This window comes from Capra hircus, chromosome 2, assembly GCF_001704415.2.
Source record: "Capra hircus breed San Clemente chromosome 2, ASM170441v1, whole genome shotgun sequence".
NCBI lineage: Eukaryota > Metazoa > Chordata > Mammalia > Artiodactyla > Bovidae > Capra > Capra hircus.
The window spans coordinates 11477004-11492095 of record NC_030809.1 but is presented as its reverse complement, the minus strand read 5'-3'; the positions used below and the strand labels follow the sequence as shown (position 1 = coordinate 11492095).

General features: G+C 39.0%; 1 protein-coding gene across 14 annotated transcripts in view; it reads right to left on the bottom strand.

Moving 5' to 3' along the window:
* The window catches only part of EPB41 (erythrocyte membrane protein band 4.1), a 192139-nt gene that overhangs the window by 49235 nt on the left and 127812 nt on the right, over positions 1 to 15092 (bottom strand). For all 14 annotated transcript variants that reach the window (XM_018057127.1, XM_018057136.1, XM_018057087.1 and 11 more), the window contains exon 11: positions 11715 to 11887. In XM_018057127.1, coding sequence (XP_017912616.1) covers positions 11715 to 11887 — 173 coding nt within the window. The remainder of the gene's footprint in view (positions 1 to 11714; positions 11888 to 15092) is intronic.

Here is a 15092-nt window from a genome sequence, read left to right as displayed (position 1 = left end):
GACCAACGAGGGATTAATTTCCAAAATACACAAACAGCTTATGCAGCTCGATATCAAAAAAACAAACAACCCAATCAAAAAAACGGGTGGAAGATCTAAATAGGCATTTCTCCAAAGAAGATATGCAGATGACCAAGAGGCACATGAAAAAATGTTCAACATCACTAATTATTAGAGAAATGCAATTCAAAACTACAATGAGGTATCACATCAGTCAGAAGAGCCATCATCAAAAAAGTCTACAAACAATAAATGCTACAGAGAGTGTGGAGAAAGGGAGCCCTTCTACACTGCTGGTGGGAATGTAAATTGGTACAGCCACTATGGAGAACAGTATGCATGTCCCTTAAAACATTAAAAACGGAGCTACCGTATGATCCAGCCATTCCAACCCTGGGCATATATCTGGAGAAAATCATAACTCAAAAAGTTACATGCACCCTAATATTCATTGCAGCATCATTTACAACAGCCAGGGCATGGAGGCAACCTTAATGTCCATCAGTGGATGAATGAATGAATGAAGAAGATGTGGTATGTATATACAATGGAATATTACTCATCCATAGAAAAGAACAAGATAATGCCACTTGCAAGGACACAGATGGACCTAGAGATTGTCATACTGTGTGAATTAAGTCAGACAGAAAAGACAAATATCATGTGTTACCACTCATATGTGGAATATTAAGAAAAACAGTGTTATTGTGTTGGCTAAAAAGTTTGTTGAGGTTTTTCCTCAACACATGAAAAGATGTTTTTTGGCCAACCCAACACAAATGAGCTTATTTACAAAACAAAAACAGACTGACAGATGTAGAAAACAAACTTACGGCTACCAAAGGGGAAAGGGGTGGAGAGGAATAAATTGGGAAATTGGACTGACATATACATACTACTACATATAAAATAGATAACTAATAAGAACCTGCTGTATAGCACAGGGAATTCTACTCAATATGCTGTAGTGACCTATTGGGAAAGCAATCTAGAAAGAATGGAGATAGATATATATTATATATGTATGTATTATATATATATATATATCAGGTGTATATATACACTTGATTCACTGTGCTGTACAGCAGAAACTACCACGTTGTAAATCAACTACACTCCAATAAAAGTTAATTTAAAAAATAAAAAATTCAAAACCTTTGGTCTTTAGTCCTTAAACTAATCAAAACAACACTTTGAGTTCTACCCTACTCTCTTCCACAGTCTTATCAACCTGCATCATCACTCCCATTCTCATATATTTAGAGCAGCAGTTCTCAATCAGGGGTGATTTTGCCCCCCAGTCCATGAACATTTGGCAATATCTGGAGACATTTTTGGTTGTCAGAACTGAGGAGAGAAGTAGGAAGGGGTACTGGCTCTAGTGTGTACAGAATAAGCTTGCTGGTTCAGTTCAGTTCAGTTCAGTCACTTAGTCGTGTCCGACTCTTTGTGACCCCATGAACCGCAGCACACCAGGCCTCCCAACTCCCGGAGTCCACCCAAACCCATGTGCATTGTGTTGGTGATGCCATCCAACTATCTCATCCTCTGTTGTCCCCTTCTCCTCCTGCCTTCAATCTTTCCCAACATCAGGGTCTTTTCCAATGAGTCAGCTCTTCACATCAGGTGGCCAAAGTATTGGGACTTCAGCTTCAATATCAGTCTTCCAAAAAACACTCAGGACTGATTTCCCTTAGGAAGGACTGGTTGGATCTCCTTGCAGAAAAAGGGACTCTCAAGAGTCTTCTCCAACACCACAGTTCAAAAGCATCAATTCTTCTGTGCTCAGCTTTCTTTATAGTCCAACTCTAACATCCATACATGACCACTGGAAAAACCATAGCCCTGACTAGACGGACCTTTGTTGACAAAGTAATGTCTCTGCTTTTTAATACGCTGTGTTATTGGTCATAACTTTCCTTCCAAGGAGTAAGCGTCTTTTAATTTCATGGCTGCAATCACCAACTGCAGTGCTTTTGGAGCCCAGAAAAATAAAGTCAGCCATTGGTTCCACAGTTTCCCCATCTATTTCCCATGAAGTGATGGGACCGGATGCCATGATCTTCGTTTTCTGAATGTTGAGCTTTAAGCCAACTTTTTCACTCTCCTTTTTTACTTTCATCAAGAGGCTCTTTAGTTCTTCTTCGCTTTCTGCCATAAGGGTGGTGTCATCTGCATATCTGAGGTTATTGATATTTCTGCCACCAGTCTTGATTCCAGCTTGTGCTTCATCCAGACCAGCATTTCTCATGATGTCCTCTGCATATAAGTTAAATAAGCAGGGTGACAATATACAGCCTTGACATACTCCTTTTCCTATTTGGAACCAGTCTGTTGTTCCATGTCCAGTTCTAACTGTTGCTTCCTTACCTGCATACAAGCTTCTCAAGAGGCAGGTCAGGTGGTCTAGTATTCCCATCTCTTTCAGAATTTTCCACAGTTGATTGTGATCCACACAGTCAAAGGCTTTGGCATAGTCAATAAAGCAGAAATAGATGTTTTTCTGGAACTCTCTTGCTTTTTTGATGGTCCAGCGGACATTGGCAATTTGATCTCTGGCTCCTCTGCCTTTTCTAAAACCAGCTTGAACATCTGGAAGTTCACGGTTCATGTATTGCTGAAGCCTGGCTTGGAGAATTTTGAGCATTACTTTACCAGTGTGTGAGATGAGTACAATTGTGTGGTAGTTTGAGCATTCTATGGCATTGCCTTTCTTCGGGATTGGAATGAAAACGGACCTTTTCCAGTCCTGTGGCCACTGCTGAGTTTTCCAAATTTGCTGGCATATTGACTGCAGCACTTTCACAGCATCATCTTTTAGGATTTGAAATATCTCAACTGGAATTCCATCACCTCCATTAGCTTTGTTCATAGTGATGCTTCCTAAGGCCCACTTGACTTCACATTCTAGGATGTCTGGCTCTAGGTGGATGATCACACCGTTGTGATTATCTGGGTTGTGAAGATCTCTTTTGCACAGTTTTTCTGTGTATTCTCGCCACTTCTTCTTAATATCTTCTGCTTCTGTTAGGTCCATGCCATTTCTGTCCTTTATTGAGCCCATCTTTGCATGAAATGTTCCCTTGGTATCTCTAACTTTCTTGAAGAGAGCTCTAGGCTTTCCTATTGTTTTCCTCTATTTCTTTGCATTGATCGCTAGGTTAATTAACCCTAATTTAGGGCAAGGACTATATATAGATTGCTTTACAGGGAATATACAATATATGCTTATGACAAAAGCTTGATCTTCTCACAGAGTTAAGAGCTGTTTTGGTTTGGATTACTGGGCATCTAAGTTTCACATCACTCACTTAAAAACAATCACTCATACTCTTTTATGATTTTTATCTTCATTCTTTTAGGAACTAAAAGAGGACATACACACACTTTGTAGTAAGAGCTCACTGGCAATGTTTAGAAATGCAGTGTGTTTCCATATGATTTCATAGTTCTGATCATTAACCGTCATGTGCTGAGGCTTAAAATCTTAATTAAATTACATGGAAATCTGTATAATTTTTATTACATACTTTCCAGCATTCTTAAATTGAATATACCGAATTTAACTTTGCCTAATAAATCTAGACTCATAAGCAATAAAAATTAGGTAAAATAAAAGGAATTCCATGAATCAGAACAGATTAAAAAACTGAAATTCACAAGTATGTCATATACACAACACCAAAAAAGAAATGCTTGATGTACTGTAATGAGCTCTAGAGAAAGAAATCACTCTTCAGGGGATACACAGGAAAAAAAAAAAACAGAAACCCAAGGATCTAATTTATCTTTCAGTAGAAACTCTGTAGCCTCTTGCAAGTCCCTGCTCCTCATGGGTGCTCTGAGCCCATCAATGCAAGAATGGCAGATGGCAGACCAAATCTAACAACACAGGGGAATGTGACAAAATATTTTGCTCACAGTTGTGTTAAAGTATCATTATACATGTGTATTCACACCTCCTCTCAAAGAATTAATTCGACTCTGTCTGGCATCAGAGAAGCATAGCCCATTCTTTCACCATGTGTTATTTTGCCACTTGCATTTGGTTTCAATCCAACACTAATATTGCAGAGCCAAATGATCTAAGTTTTCAGTATTCCTAGCCCTGGCAATCTGTGCTGTAAGTGGAAAAGTAGGTATAAGTGTGGTAACTGGCAGTTAGAAACAGAGGCAGAAAGTTGCATCATTTGCAAAATACGGAAGATATTAACTCTATGGGAAGTTCAGCTCAGCTGCTCAGTCGTGTCTGACTCTGCAACCCCATGGACCGCAGCATGCCAGGCTTCCCTGTCCATCACCAACTTCTGGAGCTTGCTCAAACTAATGTCTATTGAGTTGGTGATGCCATCCAACCATTTCATCCTCTGTCCTCCCCTTCTCCTCCCACCTTCAATCTTTCTCAGCATCAGCGTCTTTTCCAGTGAGTCAGTTCTTCGCATACAGGTGGCCAAAGTATTGGAGCTTCAGTGCTTTCAATGAATATTCAGGATTGATTTCCTTTAGGATTGACTGGTTGGATCTCCTTGCAGTCCAAGGGACTCTCAAGAGTCTTCTCCAACATCACAGTTCAAAAGCATCAGTTCTTTGGTGCTCAGCTTTCTTTATGGTCCGACTCTCACATACATACAAGACTACTGGAAAAACCATAGCTTTGACTAGATGGAGCTTTGTTGGGAAAGTAATGTCTCTGCTTTTTAATATGCTATCTACGTTGGTCATAACTTTTCTTCCAAGGAGCAAGCATCTTTTAACTTCATGGCTGCAGTCACCAGCTGCAGTGATTTTGGAGCCCAAGAAAATAAAGTCTCTCACTGTTTCTATTGTTTCCCCATCTATTTCCCCAACTCTATGGGAAAGCTGGATATAAAAAATACATTAGAAATCCTAAATATTAGTAACTTTAAAGTCATACCTAGATCTTTGTATTTTTTTCTTACAGGTTAATATTATCTCAAGAGTTGCTGCTACTGCTGCTAAGTCGCTTCAGTCGTGTCCGACTCTGTGTGACCCCATAGATGGCAGCCCACCGGGCTCCCCTGTCTCTGGGATTCTCCAGGCAAGAACACTGGAATGGGTTGCCATTTCCTTCTCCAGTGCATGAAAGTGAAAAGTGAAAGTGAAGTCGCTCAGTCATGTCCAACCCTCAGTGACCCCATGGACTGCAGCCTTCCAGGCTCCTCTGTCCATGGGATTTTCCAGGCAAGAGTACTGGAGTGGAGTGCCATTGCCTTCTCCGATTTCAAGAGTATGTTGAGCAAAAACTTAACTATGTACACACTGATATGCAATTCAAGCGTAAAATATCACCTAGGACCTCTGGAGAGAAGTAAATTCCTTTTCTCCATAAAAAGGTATAAAAAGTATGGATCACAACAGAGAATCACAGTAGTGACCGTGGTTCTTGTCTTTTTATCATTTTATTTTTCTTGTATTTTTAAGCAACTTGAGATGTAAGTCACATACTATAAAATTCACCCACTTACTTAAACTGTATAATTCAATGCTTTTTCATGTATTCAGTGTTGGAGGGAGTGATTACTTTTTAAGATATTCTGGCTTTTCAGTTTTATGAGTTCACTTGTAAGCTATTAAAAGATTTTGGTGCATATATAGAGAACACTTAACTCAAAAAATTGAATTATCTCCCATTTCTGAAGGTCTAGACAAAGAAGAGTCCTGGTTGTGATCACTGTGTGGGCCCATTAACTCCAGTATCATATTGCTCTTATCTGACAACAATAGAATCGAATTATTTATTAGAGCAGTGAAGAGTAAAACTCAAAACGATCATCCTGAGTAAATGGAGTCTTACATTCTAGTTCTAGCTCTGTTACTGGCCCAATTTCTGCTAGGATGGCACAGGTACAATGGGCATGCAGTGGGTCAGTGGTTCCAGTATCAGAGGAGCCGATTCATCTTTGGATCTCGAAAAGATGAACAAAAACACCCAGCTGACGCTCATCTCCACCACAGACAGATGTGGTGTCTAAGAGTGAAGCTTGGGCATTTGTTTTGTTTTAAAGCTCCAAAGATGACATGGATGTATTCCCCTGGCAAGAATCACTGCCACCACTACTCACAGGATGGACACAGGTTGGTGTGTGAACCTAGGAAGTTATATGACTGTCTTGTGCCCCAGTTTCCTCAATAGTAAAACAAGAATTCCTAAACGTTTTTTGTCCACTGGATTGTTGGCACTAAATAGGAATATATAGAAATGGTTTGAAAAGTCAAAAAAAAATGCAACAAAAATATAAGCTGAAAAATCCTTGTCATCATTATTAAGCATATTCTTGTGACCTCCTACTCTATCATATAAATTGTGATCTGAATCAGTTTTAGTTCTTTAGCTGGTGAAGCAGATGCTCTGAGCACCAGGTATAACAAAAGAGAAAGGGAATGTTCATTAAAATGAGGTCTCTGATAAAGTAATACTTACTAAAGTTTCCCTAATACACTATCTTGAGCTTAGAGGCTTATATTAATTTTTTTTAAAAAAAGGGAGGCCTAATAGGGGAAAGTCTCTCTATTAAGAAGAATGGAAAAGGATCCGGGAAAAGGAGGAAAAATAGTTTTTATAGACACATTTTCAAATTCTTATACTGAGCAGACAGTACACAGAGAAACAGAAGACATTTGAAAACAGGACTACAAAAAGTGTCCTACTCAGTTTACATGCAATTTAGATGTTTAAAAGATAATATATATAAAACATCTAGAACAGCACCTAGAGCGTACTAAGTGCCCAGTGAACTGCCTAATGAAATCTTTTATCCTTCCTCTCCTACAGAAAAGAAGTTATCTTGGTGAAGGATGAAAAACATGGCACTGGCAGAACAGGTTTAGATATTCTTAACTCTGTCACTGACCATGTGACATTAGGCAAGGCACTTAGATTTAAGGTTTAGAATTTAATGATGATGAAAGAATAAACATCAGTGGATATTCTCTTAAGGAATTAGAAAAAGAACAGTTCAAACAAAGTAAAAAGAAAATAATAAAAATACTAGCTGGCAAAAACGAAATTAAAAATATATGACAGGAAGAAAACAAAACCCACAACTGGTTCTTTGGAAAGATGAATAAAATTAACAGATCAGTTGCAAGCTTGTTTTAAAAAAAAAAAATAGGGATAGGTGTATAACACCAATATGAGGAACACAAAAGGGGACACTGCTGTAGATCTTACAAATATTAAAAAGATACAACTTGAAAATGTAGATGGATTGGGCATTTCCTAGAAAAAGCACAATTACCAATTACCAAAACTGAAACAAGAAGGAGAACATCTTCATAGTCCTTCCTAATAAAGACAACGAATCTGGGAGCAAAGACCCTGCCACAGAGGGATCTTTAGAACCAGCTGGCTAGAATTTATAGGTGCATTCTTCCCAAACATTAAGGAAGAGATAATACCAATCTTACCCAAACGCTTCCAGGGAGCAGAAAGAGGGGATACTTCTCAATTTACTTTGAGGCCAGCATGAACTTGATACTAAAACCTGACAACATTTACAAGAAAGGAAAATTACAGGTCTATCTCTCTCATGAATATCATTGCAGAAAGCCTTAAATGACATAAGAAGAATATATTATGATCAAATTGAGTTTACTTCAAGAATGCCAAGAAGGCTTAACAATGGAAAGTCAATCAGTGTAAGCCATCATGTAACATAAAGAAGGAGAAAAACCCTATTACTGTATCAACTAATGAAGTGAAAAGCATTTGATAAAAGTCACCATTCATTCATGATAAAAACTCTCAGAAGTTTCCTTCTCTGATAAGAGGTAGCTACGTAAAACCCAGAGCAAACATCACACTTAATGATGAAATACTGATGCTTTCTCCCTGAGATTGAGACTAAGACAAGAGTATATAAAAAATATCTACATATTAATAAGACAGGTAGCCCAATAAAAATACAAGCAAAAGATCTGAACAGGTGCTTCAAAAATAATGATATGCAAGTAGCTATAAATTATGAAAAGGTACTTAAGTTCATTAGTCATCAGGATATGAGTGAAAACTTCTTTATGGTCAAAAAAGTTCATTTGGGTTTTTCTGTAATATCTTACAGATGTTCCTCCTAAGAACACAGTGTATAACTTAATAAGAACTAGCCAATATTAGTCAATAGACAGAGATATCAAGGTTTTTTAAAATCTTGAACTATGAGGTTTCTATAGCCAGAAAAAGAGAAACAGTCAACATGTGATTTCTACAAGTAATTGAAGAGTCTTTCTAAGTAAAACTTTCTAAATTGGTCAAAGTACCAAAGCTCAATAACCCTTGAACTGTTGGTTATTTTGCTATTAGAAAGAAAAGATACATCAGGCATAATATCTATATAACAATGAAATTTCATTAAGTGGAAAATGCCATGGAATATGGTATTGGATAGACATGGGTTTTTGTTTAAGCTATGTGAGAGATCTTGAACAAGCTGCTTAAATTTTCCAATTACAGTTTTCTCACTGAAAAATGGGGATAAAATAATGGGAGTGATAGCTCTCCAAAACTAAAGTAAATTGGAGGTAGGGTGATTTACTGGACAAGAAGGCGATGCCTGATATTGTTATAAGAATATGGCAGGACTTCCCTTGTTAAGGGAAGAATCTGGTTGAGAATCCAAGTGCAATGCAGGGGACATGGGTTTCATCCCTGGTTCAGAAAGATTCCACATGCCACGGGGCAACTAAGCCATGTGCCACAATTACTGAGCCTGCATGCTACAACTACTGAAGCCTTTGAAACTAGAGCCTGTGCTCAGCAACAAAAGAAGCTACTGCAATGAAAAGGCCGTGCACTGCAATGAACAGTAACCCCCACTAAACACAACCAGAGAAAGCCCGTGCAGAGCAACGAAGACCAAGCGCAACCAAAAATTAAATAAATTCAATTTTTAAAATTAAATAAATTCTTATTTTTAAATAAGAATATGGAAGACATGAAGACTGAGTCTTCATACCTTAGACTTAACATGTCCAACTCTGCTCCTCTCTCAGACTTTCCCACTGTACTAAATGATCAAGCCTAGGGAAAATCTTAATTTTCTTTTCCTTACCATCTCCAACACTTAATTTACCAGTAATCCTGTCAGGCCTGGCTTTTGAATTATATCCCTGATCAGTTTTCACTCTCTTTAATGCCAATACTCAAGTCCTAGCTTCTGCCATCTCTCAGGCAAATCCAGCAACAGACTTCACCATTATTCTGCTTTTCTACCCCTGGAGTGGAGTAGATCTTTGCACTAGCCACATGTGTCTATTTAAATTTAGTTTAAAATTATTTTCTCAGTTTCATAGCCACATTTCAGGTTCATAATGGCCACAGGTGGCTACTGGCTATCAAACTGGATGTCACAAAATAGAAGAATTTCATCAGCACAGAAAGTTCTATGGGATGGCACTGATCTAGACACCTGCCAAGCTCACTCCAACCTCCAGGGCTTCATACTCACTACTCTCTCTTCAAGAATGTTCTTCCCCCAGATTTATTTATTTAACCTCATAATTCAGGTTTCAGTTCAGATGAAGCTCCTCAGAGAAACCTTCTGAATTTAGATTGGACCACTCAGTCTGACTTATTAGAAAAGACCCCAAAGCTGGGAAAGATAGAGGGCAGGAGGAAAAGGGGACAACAGAGGATGAGATGGTCGGATGGCATCACCAACTCAATGGACATGAGTTTTAAGCAAATTCTGGGATATGGTGAAGGTCAGGGAAGCCTGGTGTGCTGCAGTCCACAGGGTCACAAAGAGTTGGACACAACTGAGAGACTGAACAACAATTTAGCCTGAAGCAGCTTCTCAACTGTCCCATCCCCAGACACTCTCCCTCCTATTACTCCGTTTTGTTTTCTTTATAGCACTTATCACTCTCCGAACTTGTTTTATTTTTTTTCTGTTTCTACCCATGAAACATAAGACCCATGAGAGCAGGACCATGTTTGTATGTTCACACCTGTATCCCCAGTAACTAGAATAATACCTGACACACAGAAATTTACAACAAATTGTTGAACAAAGTAGTAAATGAGTTAAGTATCCAACAACCAACATGTACTCCAACCCACTTACCTGCTATCATATCTTGAGAAAAATTATTTAATCTCTGAGCTTAATTTCTGTGTGTGTGTTATTCACTCAGTGGTCTCCAACTCTTTGTGACTCCATAGACTATAGCCTGCCAGGTGCCTCTGTCCAAGGAATTCTCCAGGGAAGAATACTGGATGGGTTGCCATTTCCTTCTCCAGAGAATCTTCCTGACCCAGGGATCAAACTTGGGTCTCCTGCATTGCAGGTGGATTCCTTACCATCTGAGCCATCAGGGAACTTAATTCTTAGTGTTATCATGAAGAGTAAATAAATCAAAGACTACAATCTGCCTTGTAGAGAAACACCAGAAAGAAAGAAACTTGATGTGCAGTACAGAAACAAAAATTCTACTGCTTGGATAATTTCCCAGTGTGGCTAACCCATTCCTGATTTCTCTAAAGTAAGTTACGTGTTTCTGAAATATGTTCCCACAATGCAACAAACCAGAATTCAGGAGCATAGTTCTGGATAATAATTAACAAAATAATAATTCTGTGGCCAGAACATTAACAATATCTTAATGATACTTAATATTTTAGTATCAATTATTAAGTGCCAACCACTGTGCTAAGCATATCATCTCATTTAGTTCTCATGAAAATTCAAGGTAATATTATAGTCTCATCATACCCACTTTATGAATGAGAAAACTCAGACAAACAGATTAAGTAACTCATTCAAGAAGATAGATCATAAATGTAGTGGCCGAGACTGGGAACCAGGTCTGATTCTATAACCCAAACCTTTAACTACTGTAACATGCATCTTGCTTTCACAGTAGACAGCATAGAGCTGCAATCAGCAATACTCTATTTTGCTTACTGCCTTCTGAACTTTCATTTGTTAGCCACCTCTTTTTAGTGGCATAAAGAACTGAATATGGCTTGGGAATTCCCTGGATTGTCAGTGGTTAGGACTCGGCACTTTCACTGCTGGGGCCTGGGTTCAATCCCTGGTCAGGGAACTAAGATCCTGCATACCATGCGGCACAGCCAGGGAAAAAAAAAGAAGAACTGAATATGGCTTATTACCTCATTTTATTAATGCTAATGCTCTAAAATCCTTAAGACTAAGAAAAACTGAAACAGATCTTCTGTCAGTATATACAATCATGAAACATTTATTTCCTCTTCCTTTTATTTAAACGAAATTTGGAGACTCCAATAATATGATTGTTTTTTCTGTCTATAATTGACATGACAAATATTCTAAACTTTTTCAATGATTTCCATTGAGGCAGACCCTCTCCTTCTTTTCTACTTGAAAAATAATTAAGAATGTCCAAGAGAGCATTAGTGTAGTATTTTACATTAGGTTTCTCCCTGTGGCAGAGAATTTTGAATTCTAATTCTAGTGGTATTTAACCCACCGCTACTTGGCAGTGGGACCCTGATCTAGTTACTACTCCCTCTGAACCTTTTTTCTTTTTTTTCTTGAGGTGCTTTCACTAAAGTATACAATTAGTAAGATCCTTTTCATTTTCCACTGACATTCTTTGATTCTCTTATAGATAACCGTACTTTCTTTGCACCTGATCACATCCGACAATCACATTTCCTTTACTTCTCTCTAAAGAGTGAGGACGACAAGGAATCATTAATTCTCAGTACAAACCTCCATCAAGGCTTCGGGATGCCCGTTTGCTTGCCGTGCGCTCAAAGTGTGGGGCAGGCCTGTCAATCAGAGCACTAGCTTGCCTGGTCTGAGCTTGAGTTCGGCCACTGTATCGGAATTTGGATCCCAGGGCGAGAAATTTGCTTTTAGGAATGGTGTCTGTAGATGTCAGTCTGGAGGGGAAAAACATAACAATCATATATTATATACATTATCTCACTCTAATGAGACTGAAATTAGAGCCAAAATCAAGAGTTTAAAAGTTTCATAACTCTCATCAGTTTAGTTCAGGCACTCAGTTGCGTTCGACTCTTTGCGACCCCGTGGACTGCAGCACGCCAGGCCTCCCTGTCCATCACCAACTCCTGGAGTTTACTCAAACTCATGTCCATCGAGTTGGTGATGCCATCCAACCATCTCATCCTCTGTTGTCCCCTTCTCCTCTCGCCTTCAATCTTTCCCAGTATCAGGGTCTTTTCCAGTGAGTCAGTTCTTCGTATCAGGTGGCCAAAGTATTGGAGCTTCAGCTTCAGCATCAGTCCTTCCAATGAATATTCAGGACTGATTTTCTTTAGGATGGACTGGTTGGATCTCCTTGCTGTCCAAGGGACTCTCAAGAGTCTTCTCCAACACCACAGTTCAAAAGCATCAATTCTTCGGGGCTCAGCTTTCTCTATAGTCCGGCTGTCACATCTATACATGACTGCTGGAAAAACCATAGCTTTGACTAGATGGACCTTTGTCAGCAATGTAATGCCTCTGCTTTTTAACATGCTATCTAGGTTGGTCATAGCTTTTCTTCCAAGGAGCAACTGTCTTTTAATTTCAAGGCTGCAATCACCATTGGCAGTGATCTTGGAGGCCAAGAAAATAAAATCTGTCACTGTTTCCATTGTTTCCCCATCTATTTGCCATAAAGTAATAGGACCGGATACCATGATCTTGGTCGCAAAGAGTCAGACACGACTGAGCGACTGAACTGAACTGAACCATGATCTTCATTTTTTGAACTTGAGTTTTAAGCCAGATTTTTCACTCTCCTCTTTCACTGTCATCAAGAGGCTCTTTAGTTCTTCTTCGCTTTCTGCCATAATGGTGGAGTCATCTGCATCCAGCCAGGCATTTCATATATAAGCAGGGTGACAATATACAGCCGTGACATACTCCTTTCCCAATTTGGAACCAGTCTGTTGTTCCATGTCTGGTTCTAACTGCTGCTTCTTGACCTGCATACAGATTTCTCAAGAGGCAGGTAAGGTGGTCTGGTATTCCCATCTCTTGAAGAATTATCACTATACCCCTGTAACATTTTCATCATTTTCTATATAAAAGAAACCGAACCTCAAAAAAGGCTACTTGCTTAAGGTCACATAGCTGTTAAGAAATAGGGTAGTCATAGAATTCAAGCCCAGAGCTCTTGCTCTACTCTCCTAGAATAATAATTTTGTCAAACACACTCCAAACTCAACGCCTGGTAATCTATTTAATAGATTTTTTTTGGTGTATTTTCAACTCAGAAACTCATCTTCTTTCTACACGGTACTCTCTGCTCTCTTTTGTCACAGCATTTACTACACTGAATTGAAACAATCCATGTTCTAGTCTCCACTGTGAGACTGTGAGCTCTCTGAGGGTAAAGAGTAAAGACTGACGTATTCATCTTTGTGTTTTAACTTCTGGCATAGTGCCTGGCATGAATCTGGCATTCAGTGAATGTTTGCTGAATAAATATATACATATATTGCTACATCAAATACTACCAGAAAGAGAGTCCTCCCCCACCCCTCTTTGGGGTAGCTTATTTTAATTCAGCAAACACTTTCTTTTATGTAATGAAGCATTGTTGTTTAGTCACAAGTTATGTCCAACTTTTTTGCAAGCCCATGGATTGTAGCCCACCAGGCTCCTCTGTCCATGGGATTTCCTATGCAAGAATACTGGAGTGGGTTGCTGTTTTCTTTCCAGGGAATCTTCTTGACCCACGGATTGAACTTAAGTCTCCTCCACTGGCAGGTGGATTTTTTAACACTGAGCCATCAGGGAAGCCCAATGAAGCATTACATGTCAATATATCCTCTTATTTTGATGCAGTGGATATCAGTATGCTATCCTACAAGTAAATATACCAGATGCAACTGAAATCTATACCACAGATATTAAACATTCAAAATAACTCTTATTTTTTTTGGTGGGGGGATAAACTAGGAGTTTGGGGTTAACATATACACACTACTATATTAAACAAATAACCAACAAGGATCTATTATAGGTGTGGGGAATGATACTCAGTATTTGGTAGTCATTATAAGGGAAAAGAACCTGAAATATATATATATATATATATGAAACTGAGTCACTTTGCTGAACACCTGAAACTAATACAACATTGTAAAGCAACTATAATTCAATTTTTTTTTTGAAAAAAGAAAAAAAGTTCTTTTTATTCTTCCTCACCTTCATTTAAAACTATTTTCTTGGTTTTAAAGTAGATGATGGAAGCATAAAGAAATATCTTAATGTCAATAATTAAGATGTTTTAATTGAGTATAACATGTAGCCTAGAGGAGCTATCCCACGTTGAAGGGCGGTGGTGAGGAGATAACCCTCATCCAAGGTAAGGAGCAGCAGCTGCGCTTTGCTGGAGCAGTCCTGAAGAGATACCCACGCCCAAGGTAAGAGATACCCAAGTTAAGATGGTAGGTGTTGCAAGAGGGCATCAGAGGGCAGACACACTGAAACTATACTCACAGAAAACTAGTCAATCTAATCACACTAGGACCACAGCCTTGTCTAACTCAATGAAACCAAGCCAGGCCCGCGGGGCAACCCAAGACGGGCGGGTCATGGTGGAGAGGTCTGACAGAATGTGGTCCACTGGAGAAGGGAATGGCAAACCACTTCAGTATTCTTGCCTTGAGAACCCCATGAACAGTAGGAAAAGGCAAAAGGATAGGATACTGAAAGAGGAACTCCCCAGGTCAGTAGGTACCCAATATGCTACTGGAGATCAGTGCAGAAATAACTCCAGAAAGAATGAAGGGATGGAGCCAAAGCAAAAACAATACCCACCTGTGGATGTGACTGGTGATAGAAGCAAGGTCCAATGCTGTAAAGAGCAATATTGCATAGGAACCTGGAATGTCAGGTCCATGAATCAAGGCAAATTGGAAGTGGATCAAACAGGAGATGGCAAGAGTGAACGTTGACATTCTAGGAATCAGTGAACTAAAATGGACTGGAATGGGTGAATTTAACTCAGATGACCATTATATCTACTACTGTGAGCAGGAATCCCTCAGAAGAAATGGAGTAGCCATCATGGATCAACAGGAGTCCAAAATGCAGTACTTAGATGCAATCTCAAAAACGACAGAATGA